This window comes from Talpa europaea (genome assembly GCF_964194135.1).
Source record: "Talpa europaea genome assembly, chromosome: 10".
NCBI classification, from domain to species: Eukaryota; Metazoa; Chordata; class Mammalia; order Eulipotyphla; family Talpidae; genus Talpa; species Talpa europaea.
The window spans coordinates 43,031,863-43,050,010 of NC_140077.1; the positions used below are offsets into that span (position 1 = coordinate 43,031,863).

Genomic DNA, 18,148 nt, shown 5'->3' on the forward strand with positions numbered 1-18,148 from the left:
AGTGGAAGGACAGAGTTTCTCCTAAAACATTATAGCCACAGACCTACCTTCCCTGCATTTGAAGTTCAAATTTATGCTACTTTTATGGGTCAGAATATATGACAAGCCAAAAAATTAATATAAATAGGTAGGTTGGTAAAACTGGAAGGTGCCTCACCAAAGTAAATGCAAACCTGCTTTGAAGGAATATTCTCTACCCGGGCTTTGCAGGATTCCCACAGACAAAGAGCAGCCCAGCATAAGCTCACTATCTAAACTTATAAGCAAAACACTTAAGAATAGAAGCCACCAAGAGGGGATATTCAGTTGATAAAATAGCATAAAGAATGAGCTACACAAAAATTTAAATACTAGCATGACTATACATAAAATGTAAATGACTATGTTTGAATGCTTTTAAAAAAGTTCAAAAGAGTAGAAAACAGTGATGACATTTGAACAGAATGAAATAAAGAGTTTATAAGAAATAAAACGTGAAAGTAAAAATTATCTGAACAAAGACCTGTAAGTTTGACCACACAATCTGTAGATAAGAGAAAGGGGAAACAGGCTTATTTGTGCTTTACTGTTAAGGCACTACGTGTGTGTGTGTGTGTAATTTTTTTAAATTATTGTCTTTATAATGTGACTTATCTTCTCTACAAACTTTTTTTCAGATTCATTTATTTTTTGCATAGAAGAACTAGGGTGCAGGCCAGAGGTGTGGGGGCATGGGGGTGAGAGGCTCCACCCAGAGACAGAGTGGGGAGCAGAACAGGCAGAATGACTGAAATGCACTGCTGAGGGGAGCAGTGGGCGAGTCAGGAGAGGTCTGCTGCACCATGTGTGTGACTTCTGACAGTACACTTGTCAGTTTCTGCTTGCTGGAAACGTCTTTATTCCACCCTTGTTTTTGAATCATACTTTTAGCCGGTAGACACTTTGAAGTTATTGCTGGTTGACACCTCTCAGCACCTTGAAGTTATTTCATTGTCTGGCTTCCATTGTTGTTAGTGTTTAATGGTCATTTCTCTATAGAGAATTTAGAAATTTATTGGGGGGTGGAGGAATTATTGTTAAGATCTTTTCATTTCTGAAATTTTACTACAAGTTTGTACATAGATATTAGTTTCTATTAATTCTTCCTGTGTGGGATTTGTTTTTTCTGAATGGAAGGTTCACATCTTTTCTCATTCTGAAAAACATCTTGGTCATTATCCCTTCACTTATTCCAGCTCCATCATTCTCTCTAATGAAGACCCTGGGTCTCACCCACAGCTCTCCCGGGCGGGGTCCCACTACAGCTCAAACACCAGTGGCTGCAAATCCTGGCCAAGGCTGGGAAGAGCCTGGGAAGCAGCACCGACTCTGGTTCTCTTCAAAAAGGGGAGCAGGACTGCTCCCGCTCTGGGTCTGGTGAATTCTCTCACACTCCTGCGCTTCTGACTGTACCCAGTGCATGTACAAACAAACGAACAAATAAATAAATAAATAAAAATACATGCCTCTAAAAAAAAAAAAAAAGGGGGAGCAGGAGACCCCGTGTTTGGGTCACAGAACCTGGGCTGGGCCAAATGTAGGTGTTGGCAGGAAGTAGACAAAGAGGTCTGAATAACATGAATTTTCTCCCCACTGCTCAGGAAGGAGGGAATGGTCACATGTACTAACACCCGCTGAGGGCCAGGCTCTGTTCTGAGAGCCTCATGTAGTAACTCCCCTAATATTCATAGCCTGTGGGTCTAGCTATTTTTATCCCCATTTTTACATAAGGAAACTGGGACAGAGAGGCCAAAGAAGTTACCAGGCCGCACAGCTAGTGGATACCGAGCCCACTCAGTGGGCTGTTCAGTCCGAGCCCACTCAGTGAGCGCCTTCCCTCTGTCTCCTCTTGCATCTCACACCACAGCGCCCTGGCTCAAGAGCAGGGAGATCACCCCCGCGGGCCTCTTCTTCCATCCCAGAGCTGAATCTTGAAGTCCTCGGTCCCGTGTGCTCCTCTAGCCTAAACCTCATCTATTCGCCCCATCCCACACCCCAACACTTCTGTTTGGCAGATGAGCCTCTGGTCCTCTGAGGGCTGTCAGCAGGGCCGGATGAGGTGAAGACATGGTGGTTGGTGGTGTGAGTGGGGAGAGCTAAGGGAACCCATGACGACACTAGGGGCAGTGCAGGAAGCAGAAGTGAGGTGCACTAGGCCTGGTGATGAGTTGTGTGGTGAGCCTGCCTGGGGGGCTGACACCACCATTTCAGAAGCCTCCCGCGAGGAGCTAGGCTGTCTGTTTAGGAGCAGCTCGATACAGGACTCCAGGTAGGAAGGCAGGAGGGGTTTGGGGTGATTGGAAGCCCCTGGGTGGGGACAGAGGAGCATGGGTGTGAAACTACTCCTTTGAGGGAAGAGCCTTGTAGGGTAAATGGTTTTTCAGGCTTTTCTGCCTTCTGACCACTAAGATTGCCCTGCCTGATGGGGCACCTACAGTTGTTACATTGTTGTAAGCTGACTTGTTTACTTCTGTGGGCCATGGGAGTAGTACTGATATAGTCACCAAGAGAAGAAGCAGCAGGAGAGAGGTAGGAGAGAGAAGGGGAGAAAGAAAGCCAGAAGACAGAGAGAGAAGCCCAGAGTGAAGACTTGCCGGCACCTTGGAGGCCTTGTGGCCTCCTGGCCCCCTGGCACCCCTGCCTGCCGTGTACCTGGTTGCTGCTCTATATATAACAGCTCAATAAAAGCCTGAGAAAACCTCTGAGGGCTACAGGACTGTCCTTCACCCATCTGCTGCATCAGAAAACCTGCACTGTGGCCATCCTGCCCCTACAAGCCTGATGGGGCAGGAGGTACTGTTTCACGTACGAAAGAGACTTGGATTCCAGACTGCTGTGCACCAGGGCTAACTCATTGGGCAGCCTTGAGCCCACTCTGTGCCTCAGTTTCCTCATATACCAAGCAAAGAGGGTAGAGTACACAGTCTCTTTGCCCTTCAGATGCTGACTGAGTCACTAAGAAAGCTGAAAACAAGTGCCCTGGGAGATAATAAGATGAGGGTCAGTATGGAGACCAAGTTCTTTGGATTAAGGTTATAAACTGTGCTGGCTTCTAAAGGGGATGATCCCAAGGCCTTTGAAAGCCTCCTCTTCTGCTGTTTACCTCCAGAGGACTGCCGTATTGCCTGGAATTCCATCATTCAAGACCCTGCTTTGAATTGAAGGCCCAGAGGCTCCAGGTAGAGTGCAGGGGGAGTTCATGCCCCCCATCAACCTAGGGCTCAGAGAGGCAGCTGCCTCTGCTAGATGCCAGAGAGGAAAGGCCTCCAAGGAACTCAGTTTGGATAGGGGTAGAAGAGGAGATTCCAGGTTATAAACAAACCCAGCTGAGGCTCCAGAGCCACCTCAAACTGGGCGAGACATTTCTAAGTAATTGTTGTCCAACTATAGGCAATAGGTAGCTCACAGTTACTGCCGGGATCCCAGTGTGGCAGGGACTAACCAACAGGAGACTCAAGCATCAGTAGGAGACCTGCAGAGCAAACTTCAAGGCCTCTTCCATGCAGGATCTTAGGGTATAGGCATATGGGAGCTTTCATTCTAGAATTCAGACTGATTTTCTTCCATGAGGCTCAGAAAGAGGTCCCCAAAGGGGAAATGGAGAGAATAAGGATGAATAACAACCACTCCTCTTTCCCAGTTATGTCAAGAACCTAAGGTGCATATAGGGTGGGGATAGAGAATAAGAGAGATGAAGTTAAGGGGCCTCCCTTTTAGTGCAAGGGGTTAAGTCTCAGTACCATGAAGCTGTCCGCAGCTACTGCAGCATGAGTTCAATCCCTGGCCAGGGATCTACCCACAAAGCACAGCAGACCTCTCCTGTCTTGCCCGCTACTTCCCTCAGCAGTGTATTTCTGTCAGTCTGCCTGTTCTGCTCCCCACTCTGTCTCTGGTGAATCTTCTTATGCCCTGCACCTCTGGCCTGTACCCCAGGTCTTGTGTGCATAAGTAAATAAATCTTAAAAGAGAGAGAGACATGAGGGTAGGAGAAATGAATGTTTTGGGGTCAACAAAATAACATTTTCCAGAACCCAGAGTTCTCTAGAATTACCAGGTCCCTCTCTCAAATCTGCTACAGCAACTGTCTGCCTCCTTCTCTGTACACAGAGCACCTTCCCAGCAGCATCAGCTGTGATACAAAGGACAAAGTCATCAATTTGGATCTTCACAAGGCTTAAATGATGAGATTGGGACATCCTTCTGGCTGTGTGTCCTTGGTAGAATCACTTCTCTGTGGCCCATTTTTACAAAGAGGGAGGCAGCCTAGGTTTATAAGGGTCATTCCAGTTCTGACATTCAGTGAATTAAAAGGGATTGCATTCCCTCTGGTTTCCACAGGTCACAGCTGGGGGAGCAGTTGGGTGTCCTCCATAGCTCTGTCCACAGACTCCTGTCTCTGCAGCTCCATGGCCACATCTGTGCTTCTCCAGGGGATTCTCCTCCTTCTGCTGCCCACACCCACCCCCGCCCCCTGCCAAACTTTCACATACTCTGAGTGCAATGAACACGAGACTTTCGTGCCTGGCTCGTGGCTGGCAGGGGAGGGAGTAGACGTGACCAGTCTCCGCCGCTCAGGCTACTTTCCAGTGGACACAACCCACTACCTGCGGCCAGATGGCACCTGCACCCTCTGCAAGAACGTCCTGCAGGACAACACCCTCCAGCGCCTGCCCCTGGCCCTTGCGCACTGGCGTGCCCAGTCCTCAGTCTGCCAGCGCAAGGTAGTCAAAGCCGAGATCAAATCTGTCGAGGGTGTGGCCAAGGATGCTGCTAGCAACATCCAAAATGACTGGCGTGTGGGGCTAGACGTGAATCCCAAGCCCAGCAGCAACGCACGCATGACCATGGAAGGTGCGCACTCTGATGAAGCTAACTTTGCAGCCAAGAAAGCCCACGAGGACCAGTACACCTTCAGCAAGGATGAGGTGGAGTGTCGATTTTACAGGTGAGCTTGGGAGTGGGGGTTGAGGAGGCATGAAAAAAAGCTGGGAAATTTAGGGTGATCTAAAAGCCCAGGAATGGCAGGATGGGAACTAAGAGACTGCCTCCACCAGGAGGAAACCACAATCCTGGTTCTCACACACCAGGTGATACAGTGCCCTATGGCCTTCCCCCTAACCCCCGGTAGTCCAGATGAGGCAGAGAACCGGTAGAGGGAAGCCAGCAGGCTGTGCCTGAGAACATGATGCTATTTAGGTCTTCCCAATAACCCCTCTTCTATGAGCATTGGCAGTTCTGTGGGGTCCTTACTGGATGGCACAGAGACAGGAGACCTGGTTGGGTCCCTCCCATCACTGACCTCATACATCCTTTCACCCACTATTTAAGTCTGACTTGTCAGTCTCTGTGCTGGGCATTAGGACCCTAGTGCTGAGAAATTGCAATCACCCCTCTGGGATCCAGATCTCAACCCGAGAAATGTATGGACTCCAGAGTCACGCACTCTGATTTCTTATACCTGGATGCCACCTTTTCCCCATGGTGAGACCAGGGCACCTATGTGGCCAGAGCTGTCTGGGGTCCATGCATACAGGGCCCAATTGAGTGGCAGACAAATAGGCCGCAGCAACAGGACTAGCTTCCAAAACTATAAGATACCATCAGTATAGTGTCTTCACTTTTTATAATTAGAAAATAAAAAGGAACAAAAAAACTTTATTTTGAAAAGGAAAGGGCAAACTTCTAAGCCAAGTCCTTATTACTGAAGGAAAATAGAAAGGGTTTCTCTGTGGGCTCAGAGATTAGTTGTTCAGGCTTTGGAGCCAGACCACCTGGGCTTAAGTCCTAGTTCGGCCACTTCCCTGTGACCTTGGGCCATAGTGAGGGAGTTATCAAATGGGGAAAATACTACTGACCCTGGACCTGATGTTTTTCTCTCTCTCAGTTTTCAACTGGTACACAATCCCCCACTGCACCCTGAATTCAAAAAGGCCCTCAGGGCCCTACTCCCCGAATTCAACAACTCCACACAGACTGAATACTTCAGGCTCATCTCCAGCTACGGCACCCACTTTATCCGGTCCATGAAGCTGGGTGGCCGGATCTCGACCCTCACGGCCCTGCGCACCTGTGAGCTGGTCTTAGAGGGATTGACAGACAAGGAAGTGAAGGATTGCCTGACTGTCGAGGCTGAGGTCAGCATAGGCAGCAAGGTCAGTTCTTCATCAGAATACAAGGCCTGTGAGGAGAAGAAGAAGAAGCACGAGATAACAAACACCTTCCACCAGACCTTCCGGGAACGTTATATTGACATAGTTGGTGGCCACCACACTTCCTCGCATGACCTGCTGTTTGGGAACCATGCCAAGCCCGAGCAGTTCTCACAATGGGTAGACTCGCTGAAGGACACCCCAGGCCTTGTGGACTACACCTTGGAGCCTCTGCATGTTCTGCTGAAGAGACAGGACCCGCACCGCGAGGCCCTGAGACAGGCCGTGAGCAAGTATGTGTTGGACAGGGCTCGCTGGAGGGACTGCAGCCGGCCCTGCCCTGAGGGGCAGCAGAAGAGCCACAAAGACCCGTGCCAGTGCTTGTGCCATGGCATGGAACTCACCAATCAGGGCTGCTGTCCTCGCAAGAGGGGACTAGCACACCTGGAGCTTAAGAACCTCCAGACAAGAGGCCTGAGGGGAGACTGGACCACTGAAACAGACGCCTATGTGAAGGCCTTCTTCGGCGACCAGGAGCTGAAGACAAGCACAGTGTGGAACGACAACAACCCCACATGGCAAACAACGCTGGACTTTCAGGATGTGGTCCTAGAAATGGGGAGGCCCCTGAGGGTGCAGGTCTGGGATGAAGACAATGGCTGGGATGATGACCTTCTCGGCTCATGTGACACAGAACCAAAATCTGGGTCACACGAGGTGAACTGCAACCTAAACCACGGTCACCTGAAATTCTCCTACCAAGCCAAGTGCCTGCAACACCTGACGGGGGCTACCTGCAGGGACTATGCCCCCCAAGGGCGTCTGGGGGAGCCTCCAGGAAACAGGAGTGGGGCAGTGTGGTGAGAGCAGCAGGCCTGAGGGGACCAGAATGTCTGGCCTAACAGGATTCTCACAGACAGTGCCCATTAGCCCAATGGAAAACAGTCTTCTTTTTTTTTTCTTCACTCAAGTGGCTGAAATTACAGGTCTGCCCTAAATCTCCTTGTCCAAACTGGTTTAGCTCCTCCATATTCTTGGGTCCTGGAAATGAACTGGGCTGGGCCACACCAAGTGTGTTTGCTGCACAAACGCAGCTGCAATTCCCACCCAGCTTCTTGCTGTCATTTAAGAACTTTCTGCAACCCTTTCTAGTGTGGTGAATGACTTTTCATATTAAATCCAACCCTACAGCCCCAGCACTTCTGTTTTCTCTAACTTCTTTGCCCACCAAGTTTAGCCTCTCAGATGAATCATAAGTGCCTTGACCTGACTCATACACATAACCTGACACACAAAATGATGTGATGGTAGCAGCTCTCTTGCACCAGGTATGGCCTGGGGCTTACACCCTCTGCTGTGTCACTTTCTTATTAGCCACGTAACTTGGGTGAATAATCTGAGCTCTCCCACCTTCAGTTCCTTATTTATTATCCCTGGCCAATAAAACGCTACATCAGTGGCAAGTGTTAAAATAATAATCACAACAATAAGCCAACACTTAGTCTGTGACACCTTTACCCACTCTTGATGTACAAACTGAAATGCCTTTTATAAGTTAACTCTTTCAAACCTTGCAATATCCCCAAAGAAGGTCTAAGATCACGAAGGAAGAAACCAAAGACCAGAAACATTAAGGAATTTGCTCAGGTAACAGCACATGGAAGAGGCAGCCAGTCTCACTTGAGCCTGCTGTGACTCTTCACACACTTCACCAGACACACAGACGGTGGTGAATCTTGACAAAGATGCAAACACCTCGGAAGGCTGTGAAAGGGAAAAGAACAGTGGTCTGTTTGGGTTTGTAAAACAGAACAGCAGCAAGGGAGCCAGCAGCCTTTCTTGTTCTACCAATTAGGTGTTCCCTTCTCGCTCTGTACTGCTAATATCCTAAAAAGGAGGTTCCAGAGAATATTATCAACACTTTCTGCGTTACTTAGAAAATGGGAGGTTGGGGATTATCTGACTTCCTGGATTTGTCTAAAAGTCCTGGGAAAGCCAGAAAGTAGTCGGCTCCATCAGCTTGCAGCCCCTCCTCACCCCATGCTGAGGTGCTTCTTTGGGTGCTGAATGGATTTACAAGACTTTCAAAGCAAGTCACTTCCCCAGCCAAATTTTTAAAGAACCTTAGCTACTGCTCCTGGTCCAAGGGCTCCCAACTTGCCCTACACTCAGGACTCAGGTCTGGAGCCACAACTCCCAGTACCACTTTGGATTTCATGCCCAGGAGCCAGGCTCCTGGTGGGACCCAGGGTAGGGGTTGGGGGCCCAACCTCACTGAAGACAGGCAGGGCCCTGACTCTTTTGCTCCGGGCAGCTGGGTCTCAGGGCAGTCACTGAGCCTGGGACAGTGGCAAGCAAGTGGTGAGTTCTCCAGAGGGGGAGAAATCCAGAGGGTAGACACTCCTGCAAGGATGTTCCAAAGAAGTCTTTACACCAGCAGGAATGGATAGGCCTCTGAGGTCCGTCCAACTGGCTGATTATCATTCTAAAGAGGAAGAGCTGAGGGTCCTTCCATGAACATCCTGGGACCAGGGCCACAAAGAAACGGCCTGGGGTCGGGAGTAGAAAGCTTTTCTAATCAGAACTGCTGTCAGAGCCCAAGAGCTATGTGGTAGGGGATGAGCATGGTTCTGTTTAAGGACCACCGAAAAGCTGGCAGGGATGGGGGCTAGAGGACTGTGAAGGGTCCTTCCAGCCTGAAGGCTCTAACATGCCATGAATCCCAGCCCTTTTGGCTTCTCTCTGCTTCTATGATAGCTGTTACAGAAATGTTCCAGAAGAGAGAGACTGGCACTGGCTGGGTAGATCCTAAAACCATGGCATAGAACAGCACCAAGTTCTTGGGACAGCAGCTGTGCAAAGCGAGGCATGCCTGCATAGGCAACTTCATCTGCCTGGAACGGCACATAGACAACAGGAAACCAGGGTGGTTCCTTTCTTCAAGTGGAGTCAGAGAAGGCTGACCTTCCCAGAAAGAAGACTGACCTTCCCAGAAAGCAACCAGAGAGGCCAAGACAAGAGTGAGGGGGCATCAGCGAGGTCTCAGGCAGCAGTGACTGGGGTGGGATAGGCTGTGTGAGATTGATGTGGAGAAGACACTGTGGAGCATAAAGGAGGAGGCAGAAGGCAGGAAGGGCCTTCAGATCAAAGAAGAGATGGAGAAGAGCCCACCGAGCAGGGCAGCTCTGAGGAGCTCCTGGCCAGACCATGGGGAGGCCCAAGCAAGGTTGGCAGATGCAGGCACACCGCAGTGGGCAGACATAGCCCGAGTCGAGGCTCTAGGGCCCCTGCGGTGCCCACTGTTGGCTGTTGGCTGGGAGCAGCCCAAGGGACTGAGCACTGGAGAGGGGAGGTGGGCCTTGGCAGCCCCACTTGCTGGGTCTGAAGGTGCCAGTTCTCCTGAGAGGAGGTCTGCACAACCCCGTGGATGCCAAAGAAGGCTTCTAGGGTTCCCTGGACAGTTTCCCTATACCCAATTCCCAATGACCTACTACATGCTACTAAGGGTCCTCTGAGCTATTTCTGTTGACCTTATTTTTTACAATCCCTTTTTTTGAATAAGTCAGTGGGGGGCATTTTCAGTATTTCGCTATTCCAGGAGTTGTATCACCTGCCCAAATATTTGTGTTTGAAAATGTTCCTTGAAATGTTCTTCATAAATTTTAACATTAAAAAATAACCAAAATGTAAGGATGTGTATCTTGATGATAGAGATTTGGGTTAGATAGGTGTATGCATCTGTAAAAACTCATCAAGCAGTACACGTCAGATTTGTACATTTGGGTCAGCCTTTTTGTTCTACTTGGGCCTTCAGCTGATTGGCTTAGATTCCACTCTGAGGTAGGGCAATGTGCTCTACTGAGTCTAGTGATTTAAATGCTAATCTCATTCAAAACTCCCCTCACAGAAATACCAGAATAATGTTGATTGACTGTCACAACATGGTAAATGAAGAGATGGGGTAATCAAACTTCCGGATCCTAATTTCATAGAGCAGATGTGAATGCATTACATGCTCACATATAAAGCACAGTATGGCACGTAGAGAGAAGGAAATAGAACAAAATGTTGGGCATTGGTTGTGAGACTATACATGATTTTTATTTTCTTCTTTCTTCCAAACTCCTCTAGTTTGAATGGGTCTCTGCCTTCTATTTGATCTTTTGTTTCCTCCTCTATAAATGTCCTACCTCCAGATTTCTCTCTATTGTGAATATGATGGTACATGTAAAAAGCTAGCACCGGGGCCCAGAACAGCAGATGCCAGCAAAATCCAGCGTCTGTCCTGTCCACCCTCCTTAGGTCAAGGGGCAGAGGGAAAACACATGTTTCCTATTTTCCCACAAATCACGTGACCAAGGCAAGGATCAGTTGGCCATTTCACATGAATAATCCTTGGGGAAGGAAGTGATTTACCCAGAACCCCAGCAAACTCTAGACCTCCAATTACCCTGAAGCTTCAAGACCCAATCCTGCTCTTCTCAGTCACACAAACAAGAGAGTTGGTTCACCCCCTCCCTGCTGACTTCCTCTGGCAAACTGTCAAGTTAGCCCTTCCCAAGATCTCCCTGATTCTCCAGCCCCAGCTCAATCCCCTTGGGCTCAAGCTTCCCTGACTTTAAAGGAACCTCTGGTCTCCAGGTGGCTAATTTAGGGACACCTCTCTGGCCTCCTTAGATGCAGGAACAAATAACTCAAGTAACCAACTCTATGGAGCCAAAAACGATTTCTGCAAGACTACCTGCTGCGTGCTAGGCACACAAGGCACTTCACCTGCACTGATGCTGAATGTACCCTACAAAACACCTGAACACACCAGGCACATCTGTGTGTCCCTACCCAGACCCCTTATCCCAGACATAAAAGTGCAGACTGCCCCCCGCACACACACACACACACTCACACCAGGGCACACGCCTCTAGGCTCTCATTCAGAAGCCAAGGGGAGCATCCTTGGACCCTGCTATGCTGGGAAATAACCCAGAAGGCCTTCCTTCCCAGGCTCGTGAGATCACCAGGATGTTCCGTTCTGACCATCCCCAGCTGACCTTAGCACTACAACCCAAATCCTGAATGAAAGAGCTTGGAGAGCAGTCTGGGGTCAATACTCGCCTTACCTTCCTCTCTCTTTACAGTTGCTTTACACACAGCAATCTCAATGCAAGTGTGCTCAAGCACCCCGGACCTGAAGGAGCCAAGAGCAGCATGACGGTATAAGAGGAAGAAGTGGAGGCAGAGGTCTACCTTCCTTAGTAGTCTGAAATTCCACTCTCTTCCATTTTTCTAGATACAACAGTCCTTCACACTTTAGTGTAAATTGACTTGTTAGGTTGCTTTCTTCAAAGAAGGGCTTAGATGACATTCCTGGACAGCACAAATGAAAGAGTAAGGCAGGTTGGGGATGTGACAGGATGCAAGGGTGGCAAGGGAGATCTGAAAAACACACTTTCACTGAGAATCAGGAGTGCTAAGGGCAGGTGCTCATCATTCGCCCTGCCCACCCACTCTTATCCAAAGGAGCAGGGACCCCAGTTTGCACCCATTCTCTACCATCTGCCCCATAATACAGACAAATCAAGTTAGGCACAATTCACATTTTGTGATTTTTGATGGTCAAAAGCTCTGCACAAAAAAAAAAAAAATCACAAATGAATCCTCACAACACCCCTGTGAGGTAGGCAGGCAAGTATTATTCTCCCATTGTACAGATGGGGAAACTGAGGCAGAGAGGGAAATTGACCAGTCAGTGGTCCCAGCACAGCTGGAATGCAGGGCCAACCATGAGAACATGAAGGCTCCCTCCCAGGTCAACCCTGGTCTCTGGCCCCTCATCCTTGTGGGCAAAGAAATGAAATTTTTCAAATACATGCAAAAATAAAAACAATACCAACAACAAATCTGAAATGGTAGTGAGCAGATGACATACAATAGTTCAGCAAAATAATTCAGACAAGATGGTCAAACTCGTTCCAAGACTAGGTAGATGTGAATAACCTCAGCCTCTTCTCCCCTTTCTAAACATGACCAGTAACACCTCCACCTGCTTTTCTGCAGAAATTAGGCACAGAGCAACCTCCTAGACCTCACAAGCCAGACTTGGGGTGCAGTCCCCCACTGTTCAGGACTTGGGTTTTCACAGGCACAGGGCCCAGAGAAAGAGCTACAAGGCTCAGCTTATACATCCGCCCGTTCCACCTCTCTGGGGAGCCTCCCACTGACCACAAGTGTTGGTCCTGGTGCCTCGAACTTCAAGGTGCATGGCCCCTCTATCCCTCTACCCAGAATGGAAGGCAACTCCTGGGTGCTCAGCAAGCATGGTCTGGAATCCAGGTGAGCCCTATTCTGCCCTGTGCCCTCACCCCAGTTTGTTGAGAGGCATCTGTCAGTCCTTGGGGGTGCTGCTTGCAGAAGGTGGAGGCACAGAGCCATCTCGAGCTGATGGGCAGGGTGGAGGTTCTCCAGTGGAGCCTGTCTCCCTCAGCACCTCTAGATGGGCTCCCACGCAAATCAAGCAGGCCTCTTCCACAGGATTTCACCCACCTTCTGGAAGCTCTTTCCTGCCCTGAATGGAATTTCTTGATGTTCGTGGCTCTGTGGAATCCTCCATAGCCCTCTCAGTACCAGGGAAGGGGGTGAGGAAAGAAAGGAGAGGGAGGGGCCTCCAGCAGGCCATGCTGTTATCCTTGCAGAAGTCTCCAACCCGGAGCCAGAGCCCAAGAGGCAAGAAAATTGGATAAAGCGGCCTTTAAAGTACCAATCTCCCCTCTCCCCCAAACTGCATCCACTCCCCAGGGAGCCAGAGCCCAAGGGCAGTGCTCAAGCAGCAAGAGGGGAGAAGCCAAGGGGCCTAGCAGTGAGGAACAGAAAGGCAAGGAAACTACCTGCAGCCTGCCTGCCCTGCACCAGGGCTGCCAGTGCTGCGGTAAAAAGGGACAGAGGAGGAGGGAAGTAGCCTGGAGCTTGGCTGGCAATTTGGGGTGTGAGCTCCTTAGCGGGCTAGGGGCAGCCCAGACAGCCCATCTGCAAGGCATGTGTGTGTGTGTCTCTCTCTCTCTCTTTCATACACACACACACACACACACAAACACACACGCCCCTCTTCCGGGAGGCCATGTCATTTACAAGGTGTGACTGTGTGCCAACTGTCCCACAAAAAGGTCTTACATAGAAGCAGTCCCCACCCAAGTCCTTCTTGGGGGACTAGGAATTGCCTCCTCATGACCACCCTGGGAAGAGCACCGGGAACACCAGCCCAGGAGGAGGCAGGGGCAGGGGAAGCCCCTCCTACAGGAAGTCCCCTGTGGCCCAGGCCCACGGGCAGCAGCGCAGCCCAGACAAGGGCGGGTCCTCCATACACTCCAGCTCAGGGAAGCCCAACTGGTGGAGTTTCTCATAAACTCAGGCCTTTGAAGCCACCAGGGAGGAAAGCAGAGAGGGGGCAGCGCTCCAGGTGAGGGAGGGTGACCTGTTGTTCAGGTCACCCTCCCCCCTTCACCAGGGCAGGCTCTCCTCTCTGGCTCTGAACAAGACTGGGGCCAGTGCCGCCCCCCAGCTAAGCGACCTGATTGAGCTGACTTGTGTTAACTGCACTGAGCCTCAGGTTCCTTTTAACAGGGATGTGGCTCTTCCTCCTGGGCCTCCTGAGGAGGCTCAGCACAACATGCACTCACACAGTAAGGAAGTGGGGAGCCTCATCTTAGCACAACTGCCTAGTCGCCACCATCCATGCCCCTGGACACTGCCGTGGCCTCCCTTGTGGCTCTGAACCCACTGGTAGACGTGCTTAAGGCCCCTACAGGCTCGCATCCTCAGTTTGGCTGGGGTGTGCACCCCCTGCCCGCCTGCCCCAGGGGAGCTAATTCCAGCCTGGAGTCCAGGTTAGAACTGCCAGGACTGGGTGGTGAGGTCAGGAGGGCCAGCTTCCTGGGGGAGAGTAATTACAGGCCGCACTGCCAAGAACAGGAGGCCTCTCTCCTGACCTCTGGCCTAGGTGTGGAGGGGGCGGCTCTGCCTCCGAAAGCACTGGCGGCCAAGCAGGAGAGCCAGAGGCTGAGCATAGTGCAATGATCAAGAGGACCTTGAGGACGGTGTCTCAGGACAGACATGGGGGGCTTTAGAACCAATCACCTGGCTCTCACACTGACAGTGAGCAAGTACTGACCTCCCTGTGCCGGTCACCCTGAAGAACAGGAGCAACAATTGCCCCGAAGACAGTCCTGCTCACCACAGCCCAACACTAACCTCACGAAATCCCCCCAAAATCTTGTGAGGTCACGCTACAGGATCAACGTTATTTCCATTTTAATGTTGAGGAGAGTAGGCTAGACCAATGCACTTGTCGAAGGTCACAGAGGGCAGCTGGCAGGAGCTGAGCCACCACACCAGCTTGCCCTGAGGGCCAGGCACAGCCACCAGCCAGAGGCACCTGGCAGATGCGCACAGCAGGACCCCAGCAGGCACAGTACCTGGTGGACCGCCAGGACCCCTCGCGCCTCCCCGTGCACGCATTTACTCTTCAAGCTGAGATGATCATCCTGTCCCGCACAGACTCGGTGCTGAGCCCCAAAGTGAGACAGGAGAAACGCCGGGCCACGTGGAAGTCTCAACAGCAGACGGGAATGACCTGGCCCCTCCTGCAGCCGCCCCTTGCGCCTCAGCCTCCCGCCTCTCACCTCCCGCATCCAGGTGTTGAACGGCCTCTGCCAGGACTGCGCCTTCTCCAGGTGGAGATGCGCGTTGAGAAGCACCAGGTGGACAGAGCGCTCCAGGTACTGCAGACTCCGCAGACGCAGCCTCCGGGCCTCCTGCTCCACCTTGGCTGCCTTTGCCTGGAGGACATACGGGAGTCAGTCTGGGGGACACCCCACACGTCGCGCATGTACACGCCACATACTCTCACGAAACTCTCACGCATAAAACACACACTCACATACACATGCCCCACACACATAGATACCCCATGCCACATGCATCCCCATTCACACACAGCGCACATAAAGCCCGCATGCACACTCATGTAAACCCTACACACACACACACACACACACACACACACACACACACTCACATCCTCTGCTGCCCTCAGCACCAGGGCAGGTACGGAAGGGTGGATTCAGATGGCAATGGGAGGGACACTGCCCCATCCAGGTTACAGGAAAGGCCATTAGGTGTACTGGTGCCAGGAAGAAGCCACCTCCAACCTGGGAGGGTGGTCAGCCTCCCTGAATCCCTATTTCCTCGTGAAATTCTAACCACTGCTCCGTTCTGAAGGGAGACCAGACAAGGACAGGCTGCCAGCAGAAAGCTCCAGGCATACAACCTCCATCGTACCTGAGGGGTGAGGAGGGGCCAGGGGGCCCTGGACAGGATGCCCAGTTCTAACCACAAGGTAGGGGCCTTCTGGCCAACTTTCTGTCACCCCAAGGAAGAATATCTCCTTCCTGGTCCCCAACCCTCCCGGGGCCAGAGGAAAGCCCAGGCCTCCGGGCGTGGGGGTGGTGAGAGCTCTGCTCCCTGGCCAGGAGGGGCCATGCAGGGGTCTGCCAGGGTAGGCCATAGGGGTTCTGGCTTGTGGACCAGCAGGGACGCTCTCGTCTCCCTCTGCCTGGGATCTGCTGCCGCCAGCTGCTCTCTGCCTGGGAAGGGGGAGAAACCCAGCCTGCCCTCTGCCCCCTCTGGTCCCTGACTGACTCCCTCGCCCTTTTCTCAGTTGTTCAGGATCTGAGGTAGAAGGGTACAGGCAGCCCTCAGTGGCTCTTCACAGCTGACAGATCACAGAACAGCCACCAGGGTTAAGGGCCAGTGAGAGAAACAAGTTTTAACCAGGGGCCAACCCTCAGGAACCACTGAAGGTTTGTGGGTAGAAGTGACCTAATAAGACTCATGAAAGACTAATGCTCAGGAGGAAGGGAACTTCAGGGGGTCCTCTCAAACTTCTCCCCAGCATAGAGGTCAGGAGTAGGCCAGCAGACAAGGCCGAGCACACACACGGCCGGCTCTTCCCTGAAGCATGTCCACACCACGCTTGACAGCGCTCTTCTAACCCTCCAGTGTGCTGCCCGCCTGGAGGGAGCAGGAGGGTGAGCACTGTACCTCACTTTTTACTTCCCAAGGCCACCCAGGGCCCACAGCAGTTCTCTTTTCTCCAGAAAGAAGTGGGCCAGGGGCTGTTTCCTCAGCAGCAGGAACTACGTGGGAAGGCACGGCAGTCAAGCTACGTGTGTCTGGAACACCATGGGAAGGCTCCTGGGGGGACCACCACTAACCCTGCATGTGACACAGCCCACAGCCCCAAGAACGGGAGCTGGAGTGGGAGGCCTCCCATTCCTGCCTCTGGGGACTCAGGCTCCTAGGCTCCCATGAGGGCGGGGTAACTCCACAGCCAGCCCACCCACATCATCCATAAGGAGCCCGGAGGCCTTGGGATTGGGTGGAAGGAGGGGTGAGGGACCCAGCCCAGTGCTCTGATGCCTGTGGAGAGGAAACTGGGCTCTGGTACTAGTTCTCCCATTTAAGCTCTCGGCCTCCATGTTTCCGGAGGTAGGATGCCCACACAGTAGGAGAGAACGCACCTGGAACCATGAAGAGCCACATCAGCTCCTTCACGTCCAGAGCAGGAGGGAGGGACGGCGACATGAACACGCACAGGCCCACACACAGACCTCGGGGTCCGCTGGAGGAGGCCAAAGACAAGGGCAAAGCGGTTCATGAGGTCCAGGAGGCAGGAGCTGGCCAGAGAGGGCATCAAATGGAGGGCATATTGGGCATGGATTAGCATGAGAGAGGAGGCAGAGTGAGAGAGGCAGGTGGTGGTAGACAGGAAGAGGAAATTGTGGCAGAGGACGGAGGTGATGGCAGGAAGCTGGGCCTGCAGCGGGGTGTGAAGCCAAGTCAAGCACTGACCCTACAGAGTAAGGGGCCAGTGAAGGCTTCTTGTAAGATCTGAGGTTGGGAATGGCTCTGTAGCTGGTGAAGGAAGATGACTGGGATATAGGAGTAAGGGGCAAGATGCCTATTGTTTGGAGAATTTACTGAGCCAGTGTTCAAAAAACAATGCAATTCTGTTTAGAAATTAGGCCAATCACCAAAAAGAAGGTTTTTACCTAAATACAAATTGTGTCCAATCCAGGACTCCTATCAGGATGGATAGACAAGCCACCCTACACTAAGTATTCACCCACCCCAACCCCTTTGATGGCCTCCCCAACTCCATTCACACCCCTACACACCCCATGCTGAGGTGCTTGTTTTGGTTCTGAATGGATTTGCAAGTCTTTCACAGCAAGTCACTTCCTCAGCCAAATTTCTAAGGAAACTCTGCTCCTGCTCCTGGTCCATGGGCTCCCAAATTGCCCTACACTCAGGACTCAGGTCTGAAGCCACAACTCCCAGGACCACTTTGGATTTCATGCCCAGGAAGCGGGCTCCTGGTGGGTCCCAGGGTAGATGACGGGACCCCAACCCCACTGAAGAGAGGCAGGGCCCAGACCTGTTTGCCCTGGGCAGCTGGGTCTCCAAGCAGTCATGGAGCCAGGGACAGTGCCAAGGAAGTGGTGAGTTCTCCAGAGGGGGAGGAATCCAGGCAGAGGGTAGACACTCCTGCAAGGATGTTCCAGGGAAGTCTTTACACCAGCAGGAATGGATAAGCCTCTGAGGTCCCTCCAACTTGCTGATGTCGTCCTAAAGAGGAAGAGCTGAGCGTCCTTCCTTGAACATACTGAGAACAGGGCCACAAAGAAAGAGTCTTGGATTAGGAGTGGAAAGTCTTTTCTAATTGGCACTGCTGTCAGAGCCCAAGAGCTGTGTGGTAGGGGGTGAGCATGGGTTTGTGGAAGGACCACCGAAAGGCTGTCAAGGATGGGTGCTCAGAGGACTGTGAAGGGTCCTTCCAGCCTGAAGGCTCTAACATGCCATGAATCCCAGCCCTTCGCTGGCTTCTCTCTGCTGCTATAACAGCCGTCACAGAAATGTTCCAGAAGAGA

At 51.7% G+C, this 18,148-nt stretch overlaps 1 protein-coding gene across 1 annotated transcript; it reads left to right on the top strand.

Annotated features, from left to right (window-relative positions):
* Positions 1-4,424: 4,424 nt before the first annotated feature.
* LOC311178488 (perforin-1-like) lies at positions 4,425-7,031 on the top strand (the record flags this gene model as incomplete). Its single annotated transcript, XM_084245129.1, has 2 exons — positions 4,425-4,963; positions 5,903-7,031. The coding sequence occupies 2 exons, from the start codon at positions 4,425-4,427 to the stop codon at positions 7,029-7,031; spliced, it is 1,668 nt and encodes a 555-aa protein (XP_084101255.1).
* Between the last annotated feature and the right edge of the window lie 11,117 nt (positions 7,032-18,148).